At 56.3% G+C, this 27,746-nt stretch overlaps 2 protein-coding genes across 2 annotated transcripts; one reads left to right on the top strand and one right to left on the bottom strand.

The window, feature by feature from the left end:
• Positions 1–8,016: 8,016 nt before the first annotated feature.
• TMEM160 (transmembrane protein 160) lies at positions 8,017–10,304 on the top strand. Its single transcript, XM_037059282.1, has 3 exons — positions 8,017–8,251; positions 9,263–9,355; positions 9,957–10,304. The coding sequence occupies exons 1-3, from the start codon at positions 8,044–8,046 to the stop codon at positions 10,220–10,222; spliced, it is 567 nt and encodes a 188-aa protein (XP_036915177.1). The 5' UTR covers positions 8,017–8,043; the 3' UTR covers positions 10,223–10,304.
• Positions 10,305–10,467: 163 nt separating this feature from the next.
• Positions 10,468–26,239, bottom strand: NPAS1 (neuronal PAS domain protein 1). Its single transcript, XM_037059275.1, has 11 exons — positions 26,118–26,239; positions 25,478–25,713; positions 17,670–17,743; positions 17,317–17,406; positions 15,687–15,861; positions 14,245–14,360; positions 13,888–14,045; positions 13,289–13,395; positions 12,568–12,715; positions 11,496–11,590; positions 10,468–10,994 (listed from the first exon to the last, which is right to left on the bottom strand). Exons 1-11 carry the CDS (start codon positions 26,237–26,239, stop codon positions 10,531–10,533), a joined length of 1,785 nt encoding a protein of 594 aa, XP_036915170.1. The 3' UTR covers positions 10,468–10,530.
• Between the last annotated feature and the right edge of the window lie 1,507 nt (positions 26,240–27,746).

Below are 27,746 nucleotides of genomic sequence, written 5' to 3'. Positions count from 1 at the left end.
TATGCCAAGTGAGAAAAGCATGAATGCCACGTACTGAATGATTCCATTTCCTTATGAAATGTCCAGAATCAGCACATCCACAGACCCAAAAAGTAAATTAGTGGTTGTGGGGGCCCGGTTGGTGGAGGGGGAGAGCGGGCATGGGATGGTACTTCTCTCAGTGATAATCAAAGTTTCCCCAGGTGGATGGTGGTGATGGTTGCCCGGCCCTGTGAAGACACCAAAGACCCCTGAACTGCACCCATGAAAAGGTTGGATTTCATGGGATTTGAAATTAGAACTCAAATTTAAAAACCAACAGTGTGCTTCTTTGACCAGCTGGGAAATCAGTAGGAAATCAGAATCTTCCTCAAAGCGATAAATGTGGTAAGAAATCTAGGAATTAACAGGAAGAACGCACGGGAACCTAACAGAAATTGTCCAAGAACAACATATTCGGACTGAGATAAGGAGAAACTTGACTCAAAAAGACCACGGCGACAGGGGGAAGCATCCTTCTCAAAGATCTGCAATCAGCTCAGAATCAAACAGAAAAAGGTGTTGCTTTTTACCCCGGCCGGTGGCTCAGTTGATTACCGCATTGTCCCATAAACCAGAAGTTTGTGGGTTTGATTCCCGATCAGGCACATACCCTTGGCTACAGATTGGATCCCCAGTGGGGGTGCATACGGGAGGCAACCCATCAGTGTTTCTCTGTGTGTGTGTCTCAGGCCTGCAAACCAAAGGGTCGCCAGTTCGATTCCCAGTCAGGGTATATGCCTGCGTTGCAGGCCAGGTTCCTGGGGGCGGCACACAAGAGGCAACCACACATTGATGTTTCTCTCCCTCTCTTTCCCCCTCCCTTCCCTGCTCTCTAAAAATAAATAAAATCTAAAAAATAAAATCAATACAAACATATCCTCAGGTGAGGATTTGTAAAAAAAAAAAGTATTGTTTTTCTGTGGTAAGAGGGTTTTGCAGTCAGTGCAAACTGGATAGATATGGGGAAGTAAGTAACTGACCAGTGTGGGTCACAGGAAGGGCCTGTTCTGGAGAAACTGACAAGGGGACACGTTTCAGTTCAGTGCTGGTTCACAGCTGGAGTGAGCTGCCCCGGCCGTGCGGAGGCGAGGGCCCCAGCTTACAGTGAGGCAGGGTGAGGCGTGAGTGGCCGTGAGCACCTGCCCAGGGACGATGGGAGACTGCAGTTGATGGGATTAGAGGACAGCCCAGATAAGCATCTGACTTGTGGGTGACACCAGGTGACACTGTCCTTCCCTTCACACTCTTAAGTCGTCCTGCTACAAAAGCTAGTGTCCCTTTGGTCCACTGTCGTGTCCACAGTTTTCGGGACCATTCTGGACATCTGGTGAGCTTTTTTTAAATTATGTTTTTAAGATTTTATTTATTCATTTTTAGACAGAGGGGGAAGAGAAGGAGAGGAGAGAAAACAGCCTCTTGAGCTCCGGGTACTGGGCCTGCAACCCAGGCATGTGCCCTGGCCTGGGAATCAAAGGGTCGCCAGTTCGATTCCCAGGCCCGCATTCAATCCACTGAGCTATGCCAGCCAGGGCTGGTGAGCTTTTTTTTTTTTTTTTTAAGTATTGATTTTTGGAAGAGAAAGAAACATTGATTTGTTGCTCCACTCACTGATGCACCCATTGGCTGATTCTTGTATGTGCCCTCACCACAGACCCAACCCATATCCTTGGCATAACAGGAAGACACTCTAACCAACTGAGCTACCCGGCCAGGGCCTAGTGAGCTCTCGATAAAAATGTATTCTGAAAAAAAATTAAATTGAGATATAGTTGACCTATATATATAACACTGAGTTTAAGTGGTACGATGTGATGATTTGATCCATGTCGCTCTATCTGACTACAGTTATGTATTGCTACATAATTACCGTTCTTTGTGGCGAGTAAAAAAACTTCCATTCATCGGAAGAGAAGACTGACGCCCGGTCAGACGCTGATGGCGCTGGTCCAGGTGGGGCTGGAGTGCTGGTGTTTTGTCAAAGCTCCTGAGGATGTGAGGATTCCTAGCAGAACTACTGATGTGGTCGCGGGTGCCAAGGCATTTAGCCGGTGCTCAGCTCTGTCTCTTTAAGGAGGATTTGTTTTTTATGCCCTGGCCCTTCCTGGCATTCAACTCCCCACTGTGCCCCCGCCCCCGCCTCCCCTCACCATTTCACCAGCCAAGAATGTGAACAATGTGTCTCAAATATTTTCAGTTTCCACTTAAGCCCATTTAATGCTTAGCATTTGTTGCCAGCAGGCAGGCTCTCTATTCCAGCCCATTTGGACTCCCTCCCCAAAGGCAGCCCCCACCTTAGCTCTGGAACCTATTGCCCTCTTCATAAAATGAAAGCTCTTTTCTACAGGAGGTGAAAGGGCGAGGGGGAGGTGGGGCTGGGCCCCCTGGGGGATGGAGAGCTCTGGAAGGATTTAGAGAGAGACAGGACTACATACTCATGTAAAACTTCCCGTGGCCTTCACTGCTGTGACTTAGTGGGTTGAGCATTGTCCTGGTTTGATTCCCAGTCAGGAATCAAACATGGCTGGGTTGTGGGCCTGCCCCGTGGTTGGTGCAAGAGGCAACCAATCGATGTTTCTCTTTCTCTCTTTCTCCCTCCCTTCCCCTCTCTCTCTAAAAGTAAATTTTAAAAAATTAAAATACAATACAAATTCTTCACCTCAGCTCAGAAGACCTCAACAATTCCCCGCCCTCGTCTCCTCTGGGACTTCCTCTCCTCCCACTCTCCCCATCACGCACTCTGCTCCCCCCACACCAGCTACTCCTCTACATTCAAGCACACTCCAGCCTCAGGGCCTTTGCACGTGCTGTCCTCTCCGCTTGGAGCAGTCCTGCTCTTCCTCATCACTGCATGGCTGACTTCTTGTCACATGGCACATCCCGAAGAGCCTAGTGTCTTAAAACCATAAACCAGGGTATGGTCCCCAGGCTTCTGGGGGTCAGGAACCCCACAGGGTCGGGTCAGCTGAGGGGTGCCACTCTGGGTCTCTCATGAGGTTTGGGCCAAGGCAGCAGTCACCCAGAGACCCATAGGGGCAGGGGGTCCCCACTCTGTCACTTCCACAGCGTTCTGTTGGTCCCAGAGCCCAGCCCTGACGGGGTGTGGGAGGAAGAGACTCCCCCAGTTGCTGGGACTGTGGTGGAGCCCGGCTGCCTCCGCCTGTCCCTCTCTACCGCGTCACCATAATTCATTTTCTTTACAGATTTTACACTTGATGGGTTTTTACCTTAATTATTCTTTGGTCCCTCCTCCCTGATCTTGTCACAGCCAGAAGCTGGAGCGCATCTTTGTTTGTGCGTGGTTTGTGTGGCCCGCTGGGATGTCCCCGGTGTCTCCAACAGACCTCGGTACCTCGCAGGTCCTCGGGAAACATTTGCTACGTCAGTACATGGAGAATCCCCGTGGAGGGGCTCCGGGGCCAGTGATGAATGAGTCGGCAGGCTTCCGCTGTCCAGGTGAAAGTTATCGAGGATTTGGGCCAGGAACGGAAAGAGGTAGCTACTGACGGGGTCACCTGTTCCTCTTATTTTTGGAGATTTTTGGAGATTTTACTTACTGTTTTTGGACTATAAGACACCCCCCCCCCCCCACCGAATTTGGGAGGGAAGGAGGTGTGCCTTATAGTCCGAATGTAGTTTACCTGGCTTGCTGTGTGTATGTTGGGGGGGGGGTGCTATGTTACTTATGTCATTAAACATTTTACCATATTTTTTTGCTTCAAAATGGGTTTTCCTCCTCTAACACCTACCTGCGTCTTATAGTCTGAAAAACTCGGTGCTTCGAGGGGGGAAGGGAGGGGGAAGGGATGGAGAGAAACATGGACTGGTGGCCTCTGGCTCGCCTGCCACCAGGAACCGGCTCACAGCCCAGGCCTGAGTTCTGCCCAGGAATCGAACTCGTGACGGTTTGCTTTTGTGGGACGATGCTCAACCAGCTGAGCCACACCAGTCAGGGCCACCTGTTCATCGTCAAGTTTCCCATCAGTCTCTGCTCCAGTCCGTCCTCCACAGGGAGGCGGAGTGACCCCAACAGGTCAGTCGAATGCAGCCCGCCCCTGCACAAACCCTCCAGGCTCCCTAGTGGGCAGGACTGGGGGGGCGGGGGGATGCTGAAAGCGACCCAGGAACTGAACGGAGTGCCTTTGGAGAGGCTTTGCTCTGGCTGCGATTAGGGTGGGCGGAGAGCCCTCGTTCTGGATTCAAAAGATCTCTTCACGCCGCCCCTGCTCCCGGAGCAGATCAGAAAATGTCGTTCTCGCAGCTGCCCACAAGCAAGCAAGGAAACCACCTCGTGGTAGCAAATAAGTGGAGTTTATTTATTATTTATGCTCAGTCTCCTACACTCACTGTAGAGTAAGCTGTCTCAGACCAGGATTGCTCTCTGCAGGGTTTTCAACTCCGAGCTCAGGTTTTGACTCCCACACCCCCTTGCCGACCCCGTATTGAGGGCAGGTTGGGTGCCCTCTCTCGGCTCCCTGGGTCCACTGCACTTTCCCTAGAACTTACCTAGCAAGCTTCACGCCTGTTTGCACAGAAGGTGAGCTTCCGGAGGAGTGAGTTTTCCAGTCCGTGGGCAGGGCGTGCATCTCCACTCGCTCAGACCTTTTTCAGTAGGTTTTGTTCTTTCCAGTGTGGAAGTCCTGCATGTCTCTTGTTCAGGTTAGTCCTAAGAATTTCCGGTTGTGGTACTATGGTGAAGGGGATTATTTTCAGTCACAGGTTACAATTGCTTCCAGCTTAGGCTACTAACGTAGGATTGATTTTTGTATATTGATCTTGGATCCTACCACCTTGCAAAGTTCACTTAATTTTAGTAGTTATTCTGATTCCTTAGAATTTTCTGCATGAACAATCACATCGTGCAGATATTGACAATTTTACTTCTTCCCTCTGATCTGTATTCCTTTTTCTTTTTAATTGACTTGTTGTTCCACTTATCTATGCATTCATTGGTTGATTTTTGTATGTACTCTGACTGGGGATCAAACCTGCAGCCTTGGTGTATTGGGGGCAACGCTCCAACCAAGTGAGCTACCCAGCCAGGGCAGTGCCTTATATTTCTTTTTGTTGCCTTGTTGCGATACCTAGGACTGCTGATACAATGTGGATTAGAAGTGAGGAGAGTGGAAATCCTTGCTTTTTAAAAAAAAGATTTATTGATTTGAGAGAGAGAGGGAGAGAGACATCACTTCATTGTCCCAGTTAGCTATGCATTCATTGGTTGCTTCTTGTATGTGCCCTGAACGAGGATCGAACCAGCCAGGGCGGAAATCCTTGCTTTGTTTCCGTTGTTACAGAGAAAACAGTCGCTATTTCATCACTAAAAATGACGATATGTGTAGGTGTTTTGTAAATGCTCTTGATCACATTGAGGAACTTCAGGACAGAGAATCTTGTCTGTTTTGTTTGCCGATTTATACCAAAATGTGTAGCATAATGCAGTTAGCGACCAAGGGCCCAGTAAGTGCCGGATGCATGCAAGCGCGAATGAGTTTGAGCTGCATAAACTCACAGGGTGGCTGGTAATTTCACATTGGACTTACGTAATTAGTAATAAGCAGTGTGAGTTAAGGCAATCGATCTAATCTTTGTCTTCCTCCTCTGTACAATGGAACCAAGATCCCTGGCTGGTAGCTCAGTGGATCGAGTGCGGGCCTGCAAAGCAGACGATCGAGGTTCAGTTCCCAGTCAGGGCACATGATTGCAGGCCAGTACCCAGCAGGGGACACACGAGAGGCAACCATACAATGATATTTCTCTCCCTATCTCCTTATTTCCCCTCTAAAGATAAATAAATAAATAAATTTAAAAAATTATAAAATGGCGATAAGAATACTGTGTGCCATTTAGCGTTATTCTGAGGACTTAATGAGAATATCCCTGTAAAACGGGAGCAGAGTCTGACACTTGGATAGCGCTCAATAAACATTAACTTTTATTACCTCACTTCTCTGAGCCTCCTTTTTCTCTATAAAACAATATTCTAATCATTAACTCCTACGGTTACAATGAGGATTAAATAACATTATGCACATAATGTGCCTAGCACCATTCCAGGCACAGAGAAAGTCAGTAGTGAATGTTTGCTGTTAGTGTTTGCCAAGTCCCCGACCTACAATGAGTGGGGAGACACGGAGATGCGCCGGTCAAGGACCAGTCCATTGGAAGCTGATACACTGATGGCCTTGACAGATAAGTATAGAGATCATTTACGCCACAGGGTAGAAAGGACAGTGAAAGTCAGGAAAGGAAAACCTAACTAAAATAAAGTCGGCGGCCAGAAGGGGGAGCTCTCACACAGTATCACTTGATGTCAATTATAGGAAAAATGGTCAATTACAGACAGGACTCAAAAGAAAAAAAGGCAACCGGAAAGAATCATCAGTCGTGGGCCCCAGCAGGAGAGCGTGTACATTGCATCTCCTACCAGAAATCGACTCCCCCAGCAGCTCGGCCCTGAGAAACTGTCATGTCCCGGAACTCGCGCTTTTCCCCAATGGGTTTTCCTTCAAAACGAGACCTCCTAACCCTTTCCTTCTTCTCCCGTAAGTGATCGTGCTTGTCTCCTTTGTTGAATTTGCCTACTGTTTTTCTATAGCTTGCTTGTCCTGAATTGTAATTCTTTGCTATTCCCGGATAAACCCATTAAAAAATTGTATCCATTTATTTTTAGAGGGGAAGGGAAGGAGAGAGGGAGAGAAGTATCAATGTATGGTTATCTCTCGTGCGTCCCCCTCTGGGAACTGGCCTGCAACCCAGGCATGTGCCCTGACTGGGAATCGAACCACGGTCATTTGCTTTGCAGGCCTGCGCTCAATCCACTAAGCTACACTAGCCGGGCCCATTTATTTTGTTGTTGTTGTTGTTGTTAGAGAGAAAAAGACACGTTTAAGGTCAACAGGGGGTACATAAAGCCATATGTGGACCCAGAGGCAGAAGCTTGAGATAAGTTTGCCGGTGGGTTCGGGTCCCTGCGGACTCAGACATAAACTTACACCTGCAAGGAAACTAAAGTTGTTTATAGCAGGCGACTTAGGAAGCAACCTCGAGCCTGGGAATCACTTGTGTTACATCCTTGTAATGAACGCCTCAGTATGAACCGCTAACTTTGAATCTGTGGGACAGGGCACGCAATGGGCTGGCGGAGACACCGGTGGCAGTTACTTCAAAAGCGTCATTAGACGCCTTTGTACCTTTTGCATCTTGTCCCATGTTTAAAAAATAATTTTAAAAATTATGCTGTGGAAAGATACCACCACCGGTCAATGTTAATGATTTATTGTTATGTGAAAAAATTATTTTTTCAGAGCATCTTATTTTACATCTGCATAGACAAAAAACGGGACAGGAATATAATAAAATATAGGACAGGAATAAATACAGAACAGGAATAAAATAAAATATAAGAAATCGCTCATTGGGGGATTTCAGGTGAATTTCACTTTCTCCTTTGGGTTCTTCGAGATTTTGCAAAAGTCTTGCTTTTTTTTGAAGATTTTTATTTATTTATTTTCAGAGAGAGGGAAGGGAAGGAGAAATGAAGGGAAACATCAATGTGTGGTTGCCTTTCCCAGGGTCCCTCCTGGAGATCTGGCCCTCAACGCAGGCATGCGCCCTGACTGGGAATCAAACCTCGACGCCTTGTTTTGCGGGCCTGCGCTCAATCCACTGAGCTACACCAGCCAGGTGTTTTTGTTTTTTTGACTATTGGAATTAAAATTAATCAACAAAAACTACAAGTCCTGGTGGACATCGCGCCTCCGGCTTTTGAAGACCGGCCTTACCCGGGCACAGAGACCGCTGGGATTCGTAGTCCAGTAGCAGAACCAAAGTAGGACGCATAGTACCGGCACAGATGACAGAAGAGGGAATCATTGCCATTCTGACCAATGGACGGCGCACACTGAACCTGAGTGGCGCGCGCAAAGCCAATGGGTGAGCCGCTCTGTGTGAGTGACGAGTATTTCAGCCTACGGATGCCTTGTGAGGCAAGCGGGGCGGGGCGCGGCGTCTGTAGTGCGAACCATGGGAGGCGGCTGGTGGTGGGCTCGGGCCGCCCGCCTGGCCCGACTACGCTTCCGGGGGGCGCTGCTGCCACCTCCCCGGCCCCGGAGCGGGGGCGCCCGGGGGTCTTTCGCCCCCGGCCACGGCCCCCGCGCCGGGGCTTCGCCGCCCCCCGTGTCTGAGCTGGACCGCGCGGACGCCTGGCTCCTTCGGAAGGCGCACGAGACAGGTCTGGGGCTGGGGTCGGGGTCGTCCCGGGCGGCAGACGGGGCTCGGGAAAGCGGAGCAGTCCGCGCTCGCGAATCGGAGAATGGGGTGGGGCTTCTGCTGGAAATAGGACCCCGGCGCCAGTAGCAGAAGGGCTTCCGTATACGCGCAGGGAAGCGCCGGCTGCAAGAGCGCAGTGTGTCCGCAAAGGAGAAGAGCTCGCGGATGGGACGGGTTACTGGGGTGCTGTAGGGGTCGGGGAGGCTGGTCTGGCTAGGACAGGCGGCCTGATGGAATTGTGCTGTCCGGACGAGAGAGGCTTCCAAAGAGGGCTAAGGGCGGGGGAACTGTCTACAAGAAGGGTCCTCCTTGGAAGAGCCAGTTGGGACTGAAGAGGTGACCACTCTGCATGAGGCGGGAGTACGGATCCCCACAGAAGAGGCCGAAGTTTCTGATTGGAGGAGGGAACAACCAATAGTAGAGAACCTATGGGATGATTGGAGGGCGAGTTTGATCCAGGCTGCAGGGGGCGGGGCCTCATGCCAGGATTGGAGAGGATGGGCCGTCTAGATATGGGATGGTGTAGGGATGAGTGGTTTGTAACCCAGTTAGCCCCTTAGCGCCCACACCTGGGACTTGAACGGATGTGAGTGGCATCACATCTGGGGAGGGGGAACAGTTTGTGCCAGGAGGGCTGAGAAAGAAGTGAGGGCAGCCTGTGGGGATATACATATGGGGAGGGGGTGGACCAAGATGACCTCTTGGAGTCTTCCTGTCCTCAGATTTAGGTTCTGCAGTTTCGGCCCTAGATCCTCCGTTCCATCCTGCAGACTTGAATTATTCACTGTTGCCGAGTTTGGAGAAAAGGGGTTCAGAGATGGAGACCAGAGAGGGTTTGGGGACATGGTGGGGATCTGGAGCAGGATGGGGTGGTGGGATGACTAGATGCCCTCTGTTTGACTGGACTGAGGGGCTTTGGGGGCAGGGTTTGGGCTGATGCTAATTTCTCCCTCCTCTTCCACCTCCCTCCAAGCCTTCCTGTCCTGGTTTCGAAATGGCCTCCTGGCATCCGGCATTGGGGTCATCTCCTTCATGCAGAGTGACATGGGTCGGGAGGCTGCCTATGGTGAGTGCGGACTCCCTCACTTGCCCTGTCCCCCCACCTGGGGGATGCGGAACCCCTTCCCTGGTGAGTGTAGGTTTCCTCCTGCCCCATTCCCCCCAGTGTAAGTGTAGAACCCCTCGTTCTTCCCCCACCGGAAGCTGTCTCGCCCTCACTTGTGTCCCCCTTCCGCCCCCTTACCCCACCTCCACTTTGTGAGCACTAGACCCCTCAGAGTGGGCAGCCCAGGGCATGGCTGTGGGGCTGCCCCTCTAATCTGACTTGAGAGCAAAGATGAGGGTCCTGGTTCCAGCCCCTGCCCCTCCAACCCTATCTTTGCTCTCAGACCAGCCCCCTCACCTCTCCTGGACCCCATTTTTTTAAGTCCGTGACACCCCTCTGATACCTTCTCATGCCTCGTGACCTTGGCTCTGTACTACCCCTGACCCCTGCTCTGCCCTTGAGTTTGCCCCACCCCCACTGTAAGTCCACTTCAGCCCCCTACCCTTGCCCTGTCTCCAGGATCCACCTCCCTGACCCTGGCCTTCCTCCTACACCCCTCTCCTTCAGCCCAGGACCCTGGGCCCGCCCCTCTTTTGACTCTGGCCTTCACCCTCTCCCACAGGCTTCTTCCTGCTGGGCGGCCTGTGCGTGGTGTGGGGCGGTGCCTCCTACGTGGTGGGCTTGGCGGCGCTGCGGGGGCCCATGCAGCTCTCACTGGGGGGCGCAGCTGCTGGCGTGGGCGCCGTGCTGGCTGCTGGCCTGCTCTGGGCCTGTGCTGTCGGCCTCTACATGGGCCAGCTGGAGCTGGACATGGAACTGGTGCCGGAGGATGATGGGACAGCCACCACAGAAGGCCCCGACGAAGCTGGCCGGCCACCGCCGGAGTGAGCAACGGGGCTGCAGGCAGTGGCCGGGTGACCCCCAGCCTGGGTCCAAGGACCAGGACATTAAAACCTGACCCTCCCCTCGCTCCAAGCGGTGGTTCTTGTGACGGGGGGAAGGCTGGGCCTGCGGGAGGGGGGAGGGAAGGGGTGGCAGGGAGGAGGGACAAGCTCTGTGGCCCCCAGAGACTGAGCTGCAGTTGGGGAGCAGGTCTTTAATTATGAAAGCGCCCAATGGGGCCGACAGTCTCCTGACCCCCTCAGGGGCTGGCACCCATCCCCCGGGTCCAGCTCTGTAGGAGGCTGTCCCAGCCATCAGTCCCCCTTCCGCTGCACCCTGGTGCCTGTGGGCCCCGGGTAGGGCAGGCCCAGGGGTGGGTAGAAGGCCTCTGGGAAGGCGGGCCCTGGGCCCAGCCTCTGCAGGTGCGGGTACATGAGGCCCAGCTCCGCAGGGCCGTAGCGGATGGTGCTGGGTGTGCACAGCCCCCGCACGACGGGCGGCAGGAAGCCTGCGTGGAGCAGGGAAGGTGGGGGATCCCCGGGAGACACCAGGCCCCAGGGCCGCACGAGGTCCTGCTTCAGGGCCCCTGTCCGGATGACGGATGTGAACTCGTGCCGCGGTGGAGCTGGGTGGCCAGCCGGCTCCTCCTCCCCGCTGTCCTCCGCGTCTTTCGTCTCTCCCCAGCCAGGCTCTACTTTGATGCCTTTGCCCCGGATTTGGGGGGCCTCGTCCTTGTCTGGGGGGCCCGCCTGCTTCTCCTGCACCACAGGTGCTGGCTCTGGAAGAGGATTTTGAAGGGCACTGTGTGTGCGTCCCCAGCCCTCTGTCCATCCATCTGTGGAAGGAAGCTGAGCTTGGTGGGTCTCCACCGGGGGTGGGGTCCCTCAGAGGACAACTGGCCCTGTCCTCAGATGGGTTTTGGTTGTCACAACTGGGGAGGAGGGTGCCCCTGGCATCTCGTGGGGAGAGATCAAGGATGCTGTTGAGTGCCCTGCAATGTGCTGGACGGGGCCCCTGGCCAGGAGTTACGTGGAGCAGAGGCTGAGAAACCCTGCTCTAGACCGGTACCCACAGAACTCTCCTCCGTGACCGCGCCACACCGCCACATCTGCGCCACACAGCACATGGCCACGCACTACACGTGGCTACAAAGTGCTTGCAATGTGGCAAGTACAACAGAGGATTCTCAGCTGTAATGTAAGTAGCCGGCCACACGTGGCTAGTGGCTTCTGGGCTGGACAGTGCGGATCCCAGGGGCCAGGGTGGGAGATGGGCTCACCTGCGGGTTCCGGCTCTGGGCTGGACGCATCCTCACGGGCCGTGCCGGCGGGCAGCTGGAAGGCATCCAGAGGTGTCTGGCCGCCCTCGGGGTGGCTGGGACAAGACAGGTGGGTTGGGGAGCCAGGGTTCCTGAGTGGAACCCACTCTGGGTGTTGAAGACCCTGGGAGACCCACGCCTCCCAGCTGGACCTCCAGACTCCAAGCTGGCTTCTAGCCCAGCTCGACCCCGTCTCCTGAGGCTAGAGCTGTGGCATGGTCCCTGAATGTCACTCCCTGGGTGTCCCCCAGGCACCTCACGCTCACCTGGCCTCAGCATCTTCCCTCTGAACTTCCCTCTTCTCAGACCTGGGTCCCGGCCCAGCGAAGCCTGAGTCCTAGGCACCCACAGGTGGCTGCTGTGCTCCTCCCTGCAGGGCCTGGCATCTCCCAGGATCTGCCCCGGCCTCCCCCCTGGTGCCCTAGCCCCCGTCTTGCCCCTCAGAGCACCCTCTTCACTGCCGCCACAGGGGTCTTTCCAAAAGGCAGATTTGAGCCCTGGCTGGTGTGGCTCAGTGGATTGAGTGCCGGCCTACAAACCAAAGGGTTGCCAGTTCAATTCCCAGTCAGGGCACGGGCCTGGGTTGCAGGCCAGGTCCCCAGTAGGGGGCGCATGAGGCAACCACACATTGATGTTTCTCTCCCTGTCTTTCTCCTTCCCCTCTTTCTAAAAATAAATAAAATCTTTTTTTAGAAAAAGGCATATTTGACTGTGATCCTCTGACCGTGACCCTGTCCAGCTTTAAACCCTGCTGTGCTCTCCAGGGCCCCGGCGTAGGGTCCAGACACTCAGCCTGTGCCTGAGGCCGCCCCACCCTGGCCTGGCTGGGAGTGCCACCCGCTTCCCGCTCCTCTCTGCCTCGTGCCGCAAGGGTGCTCCAGTTCCAGGCCATGGCCCTCTCTGTCCCCCTCCTTCCCCCTCCTCTCTTCGACCCCTCCCTGAAGACCCCACCCCCACTCGAGGTGGGGAGAGGCAGCAGAGGCTTCTGAAGGGGGTGCCGGCTCCCTGTGGGCTGGGCAGGTGCAGCCCTCACCTGAGCACATAGCTGACCCAGAGCACGTGACGCTCCCCGGGGCTCTTCCCGTTCACAGCCACGGTGGCTACGGACTGCAGCCACACGAAGCCCCCGGCACGCTGCAGCCAGCGGTAGTACCCGGTCATCACCTGGCCCTTGTCCAGCACTGGGCCCAGCCCAGGGATGGGAGGGACCAGAGGGGATGGGCATGAGACAGGAGGACAGGAAGTGACAGGAGAGGCAGAGGGCGGGAGAGGTGGATGGGGAGATGGACAGAGAGGAGACGGGGAGAGGGAGGCACAGAGATGGACAGGTGCAGAGGGGGTGGGAGACAGGTGCAGAGGGGGTGGGAGACAGGTGCAGAGGGGGTGGGAGACAGGTGCAGAGGGAAGAATGGGAGGTGCAGAGGGGGCAATGGGAGACAGGTGAGGGGAGAGAGGGGCCAGGGAAACGAGGTGGCGGGGAGAAGACAAAGGCGGCAACAGCACAGAGGGAGACAGAGCTAGAGTGAGAAAGGCCTGGAGCTAACGCAGCACCCGAATTTTTAAGGGCAGGTCAGAGGCCCCACAGCCAACCCCTACCCCTGCCACCCCATCCGGGTGCTGTTCAGAGCTCCCGGCCACCCTCCTGCGCTGAGCTGCTAACAGGAGGGGGTGTGGTCGCCCCTGAAGCGAGACTTCCCGGGAGCAGGGCCTGGGGGTACTGAAGTCTGGGATGACAGGCAGGGGGAGGTTCTCACGGTCCAGGTGGCTTTGGCGGATCCTGGCCGCGTCCTGTCCGTGCACAAACTGGTAGCAGCTGCGGCCCACCAGCTCCGAGGGCCCCAGGTCCATGTGGTCGCTGACTCTAAAGGCGGGAGGGGCGGGGGCAGCAGCGACGGAGGCCATGGGGTGGGGAAAAAGAAGCAGCGCTGGCTCTGGAGTCACCTAGGGTTGCCGCTCTTACTCTGGAGTGGTTTGAGCCTCAGTTTCCCCCTCTACAAAATGGCTGCAATAGTGTCTCTCCCCGAGTGGTTCTAGGCGCGAGAGCAGAGGGCACCCCTGGGCGTGGGTTCGATCTCACCAGTTCCCTATTTCCTCCTCCTCACTGCCTGGTGCAGGAGGAAAAGGTGGATGAGAGATGAGGGCCCGGAGAGGCCAGAGAGGGGCGAAGGCCCCACGCAGGGCGCCCCCATGGGCGCAGTCCTCCACCCCGAAGACCCCGTCTGGGCCTCGCGCCCTCCCTCCCTTCCCCTCCCCTCCGCTGCTCTTCCGCCCCCCGCGGTTCCGCAGCGCCCCAGCACACACGCCCAGCTCTGCTGTGCGCCCCCTTCCTCCCGCCTCAGCATCACCCCGATACCTGCTCTCACAAGCCAGGATGGTGAGGCCCAGGCTGAGTCGGAAGACGATCGTGTGTCCGTGCAGCGGCAGCTCAGCCAGTGGGGCGGGGGGCAGCGTGTGGCCAAGGGCCACAAGGCCCAGCGCACGTGCCCGAAGGCGACCGGTCACGTGTATGACCTGTAGGTGGTGGGTGGGCGTGGTTGGAGGAGGGGCGGGGGCGGGGCAGGAGGACCTTAACCCACGGGGTGCTGGGTTCCCGCTGTCACCCACGGGCACAGGGATACAGCTGGCAGGAATACAGGAGCCCCGCCCCCAGCCAGCGAGGGGAGGAGGGGACGTGGGAGTCAGAAGCTGGGGCCAGAGAGCTCACACCCACCTTGTACCCCGAGGCCTTGACGTGCAGACCCCGCTTGGTGAGTGTGGATTTCATGCGGATGAAGAAGGAGCGCTCCTGGACCCCAGAGGAGGGGGCCACCTCGGTGGGGCTGGCCTCTGGGATGGAGAGAGTGAAGGAAAGTTAGGGGCTCAGGAGGAAGAAACACACATAGACGCCCCTCCCCGCCACCTGCAGAGCTCACCAGACCCGGGGGCGTGGCTGCAGACACTCAGAGACCCACCTGACGGTCCTACAAGCTCACTGACAATGCACACTAACCTCCCCTTTCAGCAGCAGCCAGCCGGGGCTTTCTAAAGCCCTGTCCTTCTCTGACCCTATCCTCCACTGTCCTGATGCCGCCATGGCTCCACAGGACTCAAAACTTGGGCAAGAGCTGCCTCCAACTGATGCAGTTTCTAAGTACAACCTCCAGGTCTCAGGTCAGACACCCAGGAAGCCCTCCATGACCCCTGGGCTGGGTCCGACACTCTCGGGGGGGTCTTCTAGCACAGTCCTGCCTGTGCCGGGGATGGGTCAGCCTCCCTCACTAGACTGTGAGCCCTGGGAGGGAGGGGTTGGGGCTGCTGTCGCTACTGTGTCCCCAGCCCTGCCCAGCACAGAGCTGGGCACAGAGCAGGGCCTCAGGGTGTAGCAGCAGATAAAACAAACGCAAGTTAGTCTGCAAAACTCCCGTGGTGCAGTCATACATATGCTCACACTGAGGTACAGACATACCCACAGTCCCACATTCGTCCCAAACATCTCCCCCAACTTGCGACCGCTGCGGACAACTCAGATGGTTTTGGTGTAAAGCAGACCCCATATGAGAAAACTGTATTTACAGGGAAGGTAATCTCACAGTCCCCTAAAGATCTCAGAGCTAAAAGGAACTTTCGGCGCAACCTCCAACGCCCTCCCCCGTCAACACGGAGTGGAGTTTTCCGTTGGAGAGAGGGCTGAGGAGCAGGGATCCTGAGGCCAGACAAGCCTGGGCTACAGTCCAGCTCAACGGCCTCCAGCCCTGTGACCTGGAACAACAGACATAACCTGGCTGCGCTGGGCCTCAGTTTCCTTCTCTGTAAAGTGGAGAGAGTACAAGGCCCTGCTTTGTGGGACTGTGCTTAGGATTCAATGAAATCGTGTACTTAGAGTCACGGTACAGGCAAATGCCCCATAAGTGGGCGTTGTCCTTAGTTACTAAAGGCTGGTTCTATCTGTCACCCACAGGCAGCCAGAGTGGTCTTTCCAAAGCTCAACACTTGGGGGTCCAGGCAGTCTTAGGGAGCCAAGTCTTCCTGCCTCAACTTACACTCTACTCACTTTGCAAAAACTTGCTTTGCACAACTGAGGAGCGAGGGGTTTGTATACATGAAACATCATTGGATACACTGTACCGGGTGTCCCCCGATCAGGCCTTATTCTTTGGGGGCCCTCAGAATTACCGATCTCAGGGGTATCAGCAAACGAGGAGGAAGATGAGGAGGAGGAGGAAGAGGAAGGGATGGAGGGTGGAGTGGGGGGCCCGGGGGTCCGGGTCCGCAGCCCCAGTTGCTCCAGCACCTCTGAGTGGTCCCCGGGGTGGATGTAGTCGAAGACGCTGCTGCCCGTCAGCTCCACCTGCCGGCGAAGGAGGGGAATGCAGGGGCGAGTGAGGTGCGCGTGCAGCCTCTCGCCCGCGGGTTTGACCACAGGTTCATTCACTTACATGCCGGTCTTGTGTTTTCATTAGAATATATTTTAAAGTTTTTTAAAAGGAGGAAGCAAACCTGGGCTCTTCCCGTGCCCTCCCCACTTCAAAGCCAGTGATTGTTAACGATTTTCCGCCCTTACCTACACTATCAAGAAGCTGTGCTGGGACTTGGGACGGGGCGGGGTCAGAGCCTCGAACTTAACAGCAAACACCTGTGCCCGTGGATGACTCACAGGCCGTCCCAACAGCAATGAAACTCAAGATACAAGTAACAGAATGGGGTTCAAATTCTTTAACGAGCGAGAACCTTTTCCTTAGACAGACTTTAACGTTCAACTCACCTCCCCCACCCCAAATCTTGTAGCAGCCCCCTTCTGGCCCTGTCTCCCCCAGTCCAGGCCCCCATGTTCTCCCGGCATCCTTACTGGTCTTCCAGCTCCCAGTCCCCGCTCAACCAGGGACCTCTCCATGCGTTTCTCACCCGACCCTGGCCCTCCTCCTCTCAGAGACCTCCCATGGCTCCCGCTGGCCTAGGGTAGGCGTCACCCCTCTGAACTCCTCCCCTTCATTAAACCCTCCCCACACCAGCTTCCAACCTTTCCTCCACTCTTCTTCCCTTTCTCTTGTCCATCGTCCCTTTCCTTCTGGGTCTTCCTCTGCCAGAAATCTCCAACAACCCACTGAAAACCTGCTCACGAAGGCCAAATACCAAAGCACTCAATTTTCTAGATGTACCACTTGCCAAAATCTGTCTAAGAACATTGGCAGCAATTTCCATCGGATGGATTGGCAAGGCCTAGAGGCCACAAGGAGCCAGGATGCCAGAAAGAGGGGATAGGGGCTCTGTGTTATTTTATTTTTAAAAAGATTTTATTTATTTATTTTTAGAGAGAGTGGGGGGAGAAAGAGAGGGAAAGTAACATCGATGTGTGAGAGAAATATCAACTGGTTGCCTCTTGCACGCCCCCAGCTGGGGGGCCTGGACGGCAACCCAGACATGTGCCCTGACTGGGAATCGAACTGGCAACCTTCCCGTTTGTAGGCCGACGCTTAGGGCTTTCAGGTGCCACAGAAAACCTTCCAAAGCCCACGCATCCCGAGCCCTTCCTATACAAATTGTTGTAATCCTATAGGAATTGTTAAGAAGAAATAAGTTTGGGCAAATATGGTGCCTTTGGCCACCACTCACTGGCAAACGGATCTTTCCGCTAATTTGTCTCCTTCAAATTGACCTTGACTTCGATAACCCTCTGCTGCCTGTGAGGAGGAGCCATGCTGGATGCCGAGAAACCCACTCGGAAACCAGGCGTCCGTTTTTCATGCTGGTTGGAGAGGGGAGGGGTCGGCTGGTCAGGTCCAGGCAGCCTGCTGAGGGTCCTTACCTGTGAGAGGCCCAGATAAATGGAGACGGTTTCTGAGATGTAGAGAAACTTCCCCTCCTGGTTCAAGGCAAACACAAAGCCATCCAGGGACTAGAGAGGAAGAGACAGGGAGTGGGGAGAGAAGAGCCTGGCTTCTGTAAGAGGCTCTGAAATCTTACCTCCGCCTAGAATGGATTCTTTTTATTGAGGGGAAGACGGGACTTCGGTGGCCCTGGGAAGAGGCAGGCATCCCCAGCATCCGCCTCCCAGTCCTGGGGCTCTGGGTGGGATGGATGCCGGAGAGAAGGGTGCAGTTCCCAGGAGGTGGCCACCAGGTGGCAGCAAGGAGCAGCAGGTAGGGAAGGGGGCCTCACCTGCAAGATGTGTCCTCCCAGGTGCTGCTCGAAGATTTCGGAGACCAGTGCCACGGGGCCCCTGCGGCCTGGGGCTGGGGGAAGAGGGAGAGGTGAGGCCGGGGCCTGCGTTCTAGCGGGCCCTGGCCTTCCGGGAAGGACCCTAGGGACCCAGGCTACAAATTTCCTCTCTTCTCCCCAAATCTTGTAGCCATCCTGGGGTGCTGAGGGGCCAGGGCCCTGTGGGAGAGAGACCTGGGCTGTTGGGGAACGGGGTGAGAGGGGCAGAGGTAGGCCAGAAAGAGGGACGCCAAGGGATGCAGAAAGGGATTCATTCATTCCTTCCTTCATCCAACCATTGGTTCATTCAGCACACTCTCCCAGAGCACCCACTGTGGGGCTGGGTAGCACTGGGGGCAGTGAGGTGACTCAAACAGCCTGGTCCCGCCCTCCGGGGGCACCCAGACTAGGGACACCCAAGGAAGTAAAAACAAATACAGAATCATCTGTGGCAAGTGCTATGAAGAATCCAAGAGCTTGTGTGAAATGAAGGGGGATGGGGTAAGGCCTGTCGAAGGGGGTGAAGGCTGAGGAGGAGGCAGAGGAGACTGACCAGGAGAGAAAGACACAGAGAGACTGAGAGGCAGAGAGACTGAGACAGAGAGAGACAAACAGCTTGACAAAGAAACATACAGCGAGCCCTGGCTGGTGTAGCTCAGTGGCCTGAGTGTGGGTCTGCGAACCAGAGGATTGCGGTTCGATTCCCAGTCAGGCATATGCCTGGCTCCTAGCAGGAGCCAGCAAGGGGACACATGAGAGGCAACCATACATTGATATTTCTCTCCCTCTCTCTTTCCCTCCCCTCTAAAGATAAATATAAAGGAGTAGAGAAAGAGATGAAAGACATTAGAACTCAACAAGAACCTAGCCCAAATGGGCAAAGGACTTTAATAGACATTTCTCCAAACAAGATATACAAATGCCCAGTAAAAAGATGTTTAAACTCATTAGTCATTAGCAAAATCCCACAGTGAGAGCCCTGGCTGATGTGGCTCAGTGGATTGAGTGCCAGCCTGCGAACCCAAAACTTTGAAAGTTTGCCAGTTCGATTCCCAGTCAGGGCACGTGCCTGGGTTGCGGGCCAGGTCCCTAGTGGGGGTCCCCTCAGGGGCAACCACGCATTGATGTTTCTCTTCCTCTCTTTCTCCTTCCCTTCTCCTCTTTCTAAAAATAAATAAAGAAAAAAACAAAACAGTGAGAAACAACTTCACCCCTACTAGGATGGCTAGGAAGAAAAAAAAACCAGAAGAGAAGTGTGGAGAGGGTGAGGAGAAACTGGACCCCCCACACCCTCGCCCCACGCACTGCTGGCAGGAATGTCAATTGTGCGGCTGCCCTGGAAATGTGTGGCGGGTTAAAGTTAAACACAGAATCACCAGCTGACCCTGCAACCCCGCTTGTAGGCTCTCACGTGCACCCAAAAGAACGGAGAACATGCTCTCGCAGTTACTTGCATCTAGATGTTCACGGCAGCATTAACCCTAACAGCCCAAACGCGGAAACAGCCCAAATGTCCGTTACCTGGTGAATGGATACGCCAAATGTGCTGTACCCAGAGAGGGAATATTAGTTAGCAATACAAAGGAATGAAGCAGGGGTCCGAACTACAACTTGGGTGAACTTGGAGAACATTATGCTAAGTGACATGCCAGACAGGAGAGGCCACACGGTGTAGGGTTCCATTTATATGAAATGTCCAGGATAGAGAAATCCACAGAGACGGAAAGCAGATCGGCGGTTGCCAGGGGCTGGGGGAGGGTGAGGGGGGAGTGGCTGCTAATGGGTAGAGGGTTTTCGGGTGATGCCCAAAAAGTTTGGAATTAGACAGAAGTGAGGGCTGCTTGACATGGTGAATGTCCTAAATGCCGCTCGACTGAACACTTTAAAATGGAGATTTTTTTCCCCTGGATGGTGTGGCTCAGGGGATTGAGGGTGGGCCTGTGAACCAGAGGGTCACCAGTTCAATTCCCCAGTCAGCGCAAATGCCTGGGTTGTGAACCAGGTGCCCAGCAGGGGGCGTGTGAGAGGCAACCACACATGGATGTCTCTCTCCCTCTCCCCTTCCCCTCTCTCTAGAAATAAATAAATAAATAAATAAATAAATAAGATCCCTTAAAAAATGGTGAATCTCTGTTATAAATTTTACCTTAATAGACAAAGGGAGGTAGAGACCAAAATCCACGTAGACATAGGAATGGAGACAAAGACAGAGACATAGAGAGACACGGGAAACGAGGTGCGCAGATACNGAACTACAACTTGGGTGAACTTGGAGAACATTATGCTAAGTGACATGCCAGACAGGAGAGGCCACACGGTGTAGGGTTCCATTTATATGAAATGTCCAGGATAGAGAAATCCACAGAGACGGAAAGCAGATCGGCGGTTGCCAGGGGCTGGGGGAGGGGGAGGGGGAGGGGGAGTGGCTGCTAATGGGTAGAGGGTTTTCGGGTGATGCCCAAAAAGTTTGGAATTAGACAGAAGTGAGGGCTGCTTGACATGGTGAATGTCCTAAATGCCGCTCGACTGAACACTTTAAAATGGAGATTTTTTTCCCCTGGATGGTGTGGCTCAGGGGATTGAGGGTGGGCCTGTGAACCAGAGGGTCACCAGTTCAATTCCCCAGTCAGGGCAAATGCCTGGGTTGTGAACCAGGTGCCCAGCAGGGGGCATGTGAGAGGCAACCACACACGGATGTCTCTCTCCCTCTCCCCTTCCCCTCTCTCTAGAAATAAATAAATAAATAAATAAGATCCCTTAAAAAATGGTGAATCTCTGTTATAAATTTTACCTTAATAGACAAAGGGAGGTAGAGACCAAAATACACGTAGACATAGGAATGGAGACAAAGAAAGAGACATAGAGAGACATGGGAAACGAGGTGCGCAGATACGGAGAAAGGGGCGCGAAACTGGTGATGGCGAATGAGACAGACAGAGACCCCCTGACCCAGCCCCAGGCCCCCAGCTGAGGGCTCCAGGCAACCACGCTGAGGTCATGGTCCCTGTTCCCACCCAGGAACCACCCCCACCCCCCACCCCCCGGCCCTGTGGAGAACGACCCCTCAAGGTGCCTGTGCCCCGACTGGGGAGCTCCCTGAAGGACTCTGTAACTTCGAGAGTCCCCAAGCACCTGGCCCTTCATGCAGGGCTGGGTCCAGGTCGTGTCCAGTCTCAAGGCTGCCCCTCTCTGGCTGTGCGCCCTGGAACCAGCCTCTTCACCTCTCTGTGCCTCAGTTCCCTCCTCTGTGAAGTGGGTTTGCTAAGAGTGCAGCCCTCCCAGGCTGGTTGAGCATTCCGTCCGCGTAAGCAACTTCTAGAAAGGGCCTAGGGCGGGCGGCCTGGCCCACAGCAGGTGCGGGGAAGCACGGAGCTAGCAGGAGTATTAATAGTGTGATTACTATTGTTATTTCCAGGCCATCAAAACACCAGGCGGCGAAGAAGCCCCGCCCCTCCCCCAATCAGGGCGCAGCCCCAGGCCCCGCCCAGCCCCCAACGTCTAGGCCACGCCTCCTTCTGCCCGGAGCGCACCCAAGGTCCTGCTGCTGCTGATACATCCCTTTCCCACCCTCGCCTGGAACTCCAGGAACAGCGACTGGGGGCGGGGGGGTGGTTAATGGGGACCCCTCCCCCGAGATGCAGCGCGAACCAGCCGGGTGACAGGCGGGAACAATGCTGCTTGTTAATTGTTGCAATTTTCCCCTGTCATTTTTGCTAATTCCTTCATTTTCCCTCTCAGAGGATCAGGCCAGGTCAGACTGAACGGCTGCAATTATCGGCGTTAATGGGCACGTCGGGGCGGGGCGGACCGGGGAGTGATGGGCCGGGCTCAGCCTCTGGCTGTACCTCCGAACACCAGGCCTGTCCCCCAGGACAGGGAGCCCTGGGGTCTGTCCCCATCACTGACTCTTGTGTCTTATTACCCCCAGGCTCTCGCTCCCCAAACCCTCCCGTTCCCTAACTCCTGGCCCTGTGTTTCCTCCTCTCCTCCCCAAATGCCTCAAGTCCTCTGTCCCCCACATTGGTTACTCCCCTATCTGCCCCCTCATTATTACCACATCTGGCACCCCCCTCATGTCCAGTGCCCAGCCATCACTCACTCATTCAATAGACATTTGCTGCTTCTTATCAGAGCTGGACTCTGCTGGAGAACGAGAACCGGCCCAGCCAACCCTCACAGAGTGGGGACTGGAGGCCCCTCCCAGGCCTGAGGGGTTCCCCCTCCCCCTCCCATTCTCAATCCTCAGGAGGGATTTGCTGCTGGGGTTGGCGCAGGCACAGAGAGATTCGAGGGGGCAGGAAGGGCTGGGACTTCATCGCGCATCAGAGGTCTGAGAGGGAACCGCGGCACCAGTCAGAGTTCCTGGGCCTCCACTGTCCTCAGCCTCATCTGTAAAATGGGTCCAGGGATAGAGCGGCGGTGCAGAGCCACGCATACAGTCAGTGCCTAATTCCGGAGTCCTTATCAGCATTATGAGGGATGACCTGTGTCATCCGGTGTTAGACCCTATCCCTGCCCTTCCGGGAGTTCCTCACCCTGCGCCTTGACCTCCTCCGTCTCTCACACCTGTAGCCATTTTCTGCAAGTCCTACAGGCCGGGCGGTGGCTCAGGGCATCGCCTCAATTGCACCACCTGACACCCCATAGCTCACACTCTGGTGGTCCAACTGCCCCGCCTCCCACCTGGACCACTGTGCTCGCCCCCTCACAGGGCTCCCTGCTCTCACCTGCACCCACCACCCCCGTGGCTCCCATCTTACTCAGGGTAACAGACATCTCACTCGGGGTAACAGACAAAGTCCTGCCCACAGTCCCTCGAGGTCCCGCGGGACCCACCCCCTGCTGACCACTCCTTCTCACTGCTCTCCAGACTCCCTCACACCAGCACCCTGACTCCAGCCCTGCCTCAGGGCCTTGGCACGTGCTGCTCTTCTAGCTTTCTGCTTTTAATTTTTTAAATTATTTTTAGGGACAGGAAGGAGAAAGAGAGGGAGAGAAACATTGATGTGTGGTTGCCTTTCATGCACCCCCTGCTGGGGACCTGGCCCACAATCCAGGCATGTGCCCTGACTGGGAATCGAACTGGAGACCCTTTGGTTTGCAGGCTGACCTGGTGGTCAGGGAAGGCTTGCTGAAGGGCTGTCATTCAGAGGGAAGGGAGGGCCTGTGCAAAGGCCCTGGGGTGAGGGCCTGCTTCCCTGGACCATGGCAAGGTGGTCAGTGTGGGGAGGGGAGGGGGCGTTTAAAGAGGTAAAAGGGGCACCCTGGTTTATGTGGCTCAGTGGATTGAGTGCCAGGCTTTGAACCCACGGGTCTCCAGTTTGATTCCCAGTCAGGGTACATGCCTGGGTTGCAGGCCAGGTCCCCAGTAGGGGGAGCTCGAGAGGCAACCACACATTGATGTTTCTCTCCCTCTCTCCCTTCCCCTTCTCCCTAAAAATAAATAAATAAAATCCTTAAAAAATAAAATGGGAATCACAGCACAGCCTCCCTCCTCCGGTTTCTGAGAGGATTAAGTGAGTTAATTGTATATAGGGCTCAGCAGTGTCTAACATTTGCTATATATTATTATCTCACTATTATTATTATTTTTAAACATATTCACTGTTGCATGCATTTCCTTTTTAAACTTTTTAACTTATGGGTCAGAGAGAAAGCAGAAGGAAGGAAGCAGAAGAGAGAGAGAGAAACATCTTTGTTTCATTCATCCATGCACTCACTGGTTGATTCTTTTTGTTTTTATTTATTTATCTTTAGAGGGGAAGGGAAGGAGAGAAGTAGAGAAATATCAATGTATGGTTCCCTCTTGTGAGTCCCCTGCTGGGAACTGGCCTGCAGGGGACCAGCCTGCAACCCAGGCATGTGCCCTGACTGGGAATCGAACCCACAACCTTGGCGTATGGGGATGCTGTAACCAACTGAGCCAGCCCGCAAGGGCCACTATTATTATTACTAAGGAGGTCATGGGAGCTCCCTCCTCTCCAGAGAGGGGGAGGCTCAGTGCCTTGCTCTCGGACTTCCGCTACCATGTCGTCCTCAGTTTACCCATTTGAACCACAGGAGCAGGCACTCGGCCTCTTGTTGGGAGGCCCTGTGGGGCAGGAGGTACCTCCGGTTTCCTAATCTGGGGAGCATGGGTGGGAGTCTACACAGTCCTTCCCCCTATCAGTGTCTGGCTCACAGGCAGGGGACTGGCAAAGTCGGGGGTCAGTCACCCCAGTGCTGTGGCCCCGGTGAGCCGCCGGCCGGCCCCTCGACTGGCCCGCCCAGGCAAGGGGGGGAGGGGCTGGACTCACTCCGGCTCTCAGTGCACCCCCTCCCTTCCCTCCCTGGGCTCTGGGACAATAGACAAGATGTTTATCCCCCGCCGCGCACATGTTGTTCGCGGTAATGACAGTAATCAAAGGCTCCAATGCCGCATTCTCTCGGTGCCAGTCAATTCGCCTAATTACCGCCTGGGAAGCCGGATTATTTAAATTTAAATAGTGATTTATTGCGGGCTTAATCAATGCTATTTTCTTTCCCTCTCCCCCCTGGGACGGGGGCAGGAGGGGAATTGGAAGCCCCCCAACCCCTTGGCTAAGGACACCCCTTCCTTGGGAGGGTGAGAGTGGCCCGGAGCCCCCTGTCCCTGTCTGTCACCTGCGACCTCAGATTGATACGACTCGCTTTCTTCTAGTAATAAGAGAAAAGCAATACTACAGAAAAAAAGGATAGCATTGCACTTCTGTGTGTCTACCAGTAATAAAGTCTGAATACTAATAAAACTATATATATATACACATATATATATATATGTGTGTGTGTTACATATTTTATGTTTCCATATTATAGATTCTGTTTCTCTGGTTATTTGATCACCGTGCCTTGGCCACTAGGATGTCAGCCCACGCAATGCAGGACTTCTATTTAGTCTGTCTCCCTCAGGCACATAGTAGATGCTCAATAAACCACAGTCCCCCCCCCCTCCCCGCCCTACAGAGTCGTCACTGATAACAGCAGTGACCACACACTGGTTGCTCGCTCCGTGCTAGGGTAGCTCCGGGTCCATACACTGAGTGACCATACATATAGCTGCCCGCTGGTCCTCAGCCCTGGCGGGGGTGGGGCAGGGGTGGGGTCCCGGGGACGGTTTCAGCATGACTCTCATTTCACGAACGAGGCGCAGAGAGGTGAGGTGACCCGCAGGGTCGCAATGCTGGGGAAAGCTCCAGTGGGGACGGGGCCCCAGGTGACTCGGAGTCTCCCCACGCTACCTGGCACCTTGTACCAGCCCCCTCCCGCTTTCCTAAACTGGGAATTCTGCGTCCAGAGTTACTAGGTTCCTTCTGGGGCCCCTCGGGTCTGGGGGCGGGGCGGGGCGGGGCGGGGTCTGTCTCTGGCGCATCAGTAGATGGGAAGCCCAGGCTGGGTCCCCTCTGACCCAGTTAGGGGTCTGCGGGCCTCCTTTGCAATAACCACGATTCACCTTCTCTAATAAAAACAATAGCATTTACTAGTATCCCTGGTGTCGCCAGGCCCTGGATGAGGCCGGAGTTCCTCAAATCTTCCCTACCTCGTGTGCCTGTTTTGCAGATGAGTAAACTGAGGCTTGGAGAATAAAAGCGCCTGATACGGACACGCAGAAGCTCTGACTCCAAAGTCTATGCTTCCTTGGCGCCGTGGAGCTGGGCGCGCACCTGGAAACCCTGGTCCTCTGTCCCCGCGGGAAGGCTCTGGGACCCGTGTCCCCCCCGCAACCCTGGCACCCCCGGCGCATGCGCACTCACCGAGGCCGGCGGGGGGCCCGGCGGCTCGCAGCCCCCAGGGCGGCGCCCCGAGCGCGGCGAAGCGGCGCAGGCGGAGGTAGGTGACGCAGAGCCTTACGATGGACGCCTTGTCCAGCTGGCTCGAGATGGCTCCGGGCAGCGGCAGCAGCTTGGCCAGCTCGAAGAACTCCAGGTTCTCTTTGCCGCGCCGCGAGCGCGCCGCGTTCCGGGACTTCTCCTTGCGCTGCGCCAGGAGGCTGGGCGGGGGGCGCGGAGGAAGCGTCAGCGGGGCCCCGCAGCTCGGGGGTGCGAGGCCTGGGGGACGGGACCCCGCCTTTGGGGGCCTCGGGGCCAGGCCGGGCCGCTGGGCGCGGATTCGACACTCCGGAGGTGGAGTGTGAATTCCACACCCGGCCGTGGGCACGGAACGTGGGGCGTCGACAGCGGGGGAGGGAGAGGAAGAGGGGAGCGTCGAGGAGAGTCGGGGACGAATCTGGGGCCCGGGCTGGGAACGCCACAAGTTGGGGTGGTTACGGGACCACGACTGAGCAACTCTGGGTGAGAAACCCCGGCCCCGGGGGACGGGGCAGAAGTGAGAGTCAGTTCTACTCGGACGCCGGCTTGGGGCAGGGCCAGGCCCGAGAGACGGGGCTTTGCTCACCAGGGTCCGGGCGCGGCCTTGACCATGAGCCCGGGCAAAAAGTCCCACGGGACGCTGCCACCACGACCTGCCCCGTATCTGACCTCTCCTCTGCCGCCCCCGCCGGGATAGGGGGCCGCCATCTCCGCGGGGTCTCGCTCAGACGGGCTCGGAGCAGCCTGCGGGACTCGGCACCGGCGTCTCCTGGGGCGGGAGAGAACCGGAGGCGGCGCTCAGCGTCCCCGAAGGGCCGCAGGGGAACCGCTAGGGAAACTGAGGTCTGAGCGGGGCCCAGGGTCCCAGCAGGAGCGGGAGCCAGATGGTGCCTCAGTTTCCCCTCCCTGGAGGCCCCGCTACGGAGCCCGCAGCTCTCGCCCTGCTGCCGAGGCCCCGGCGAAGCTCAGGACGCGGACGTGCCCCGCCGCCGCCTCCCCCGCGCCGCCCGCCAGCGCGCCCGCCTCACGCCCGCGCCGGGCCGGCTCCCGCATACCAATAGGCGCACGCGGCGCGCATACGGATCCGACCGGCCCGCGCGCTGCGTGCCAAGCATGCCCAAGCCCGGCGAGGGGCGGGAGCCTCGCCAGGGCCCAGGCGCGTAGGGACTCAGCCCTCGGAGCCCTGTGGCGCAGGGAGCCGACCCCCAAGCCCATCCCGGGAGTCCCCGTCCCCCGCCTCGCGGTGCGCTTGTTTCCTGGGCTGGGCTGAGAAGGGAGGGGGACAGGGCAGGGACCGCACCCCGTGCTCTGCCCGGGGATCTCCCCCGGACCCTGGGTGGCGCTAAGTGTCCGGGTCACCAAATCTCCGCACCCACAACTTCCTCCCTGAAGACCCCGGCGTGCGAGCCCGAGCCCCCGACGCTGTGGCCAGAGCCTCAGCCGAGGACGCACCCAGGATGGCGCTGAGGCTTGGGGCCCAGGTGCCCTGGTACCCAGGTCCCCTAGACCCAGAAACGTGTTCCATTAGGTATTAATTCTTCCAGAACTGTGCGTTCAGGATTCTCCCTACCCACCCCAGGACCTACGCCGCCCCCTAAGTCCCCGCAACCAGTTGTCCGTGTCCTCTGTTTCCCCAGGACCCGAAAACCCATGCGCCCCTGCCTCCAGCTTCGGGGTGCAGGCGTTTGGAAAACCCAGCCCCCAGGACAGCGGAGTTCCTGTCTCCTATCTCTCCGGGACTCAGGAGTTCCCGGTGCTCTCACACCAGCAGGGGTTCCCGACCCGCAGGACCCCCAGCCTCATTACCTGGCTGTGGGGCGGGCTCTGGGCGCGGCGTGTGGCCGGCCCGGCGGCGCAGAGGGGCGGCCCCATAGACCCCGGGGCCGGCCGAGCTGCGCGGGGCGCGGGCGCTGGCGCCAAGCTCTCCTCGCCCACCAAGGCCTCGCAGACTTGGAGATGCGGGGACAGCCTGGATGTCGGGGCGGGGCCTCTCCGGATCCCCGCCCACCTAGGCTCCGCCCCCGGCCCCGCCCCGCGCCAGCCCCTCTGGCCTTTTCAGTAGTAGGGGCTTCCCAGCGATGGGGATTCGACCCCCTTCCACCAGAACAGGAACCTCGGAGTCAGAGAGGGGAGCGCCGGCATCCGGGCACCATCCCAAGACCCCAGCGGAAGGAACGAGCGCCCGGACTCCTCCAAAAGAACCTCAGCAACAACC

This window comes from Sturnira hondurensis, unplaced genomic scaffold (assembly GCF_014824575.4).
Source record: "Sturnira hondurensis isolate 20B ecotype Veracruz unplaced genomic scaffold, ASM1482457v3 Scaffold0001020, whole genome shotgun sequence".
Classification (NCBI taxonomy): Eukaryota; Metazoa; Chordata; class Mammalia; order Chiroptera; family Phyllostomidae; genus Sturnira; species Sturnira hondurensis.
This window is presented reverse-complemented; position numbering and strand designations above follow the sequence as displayed.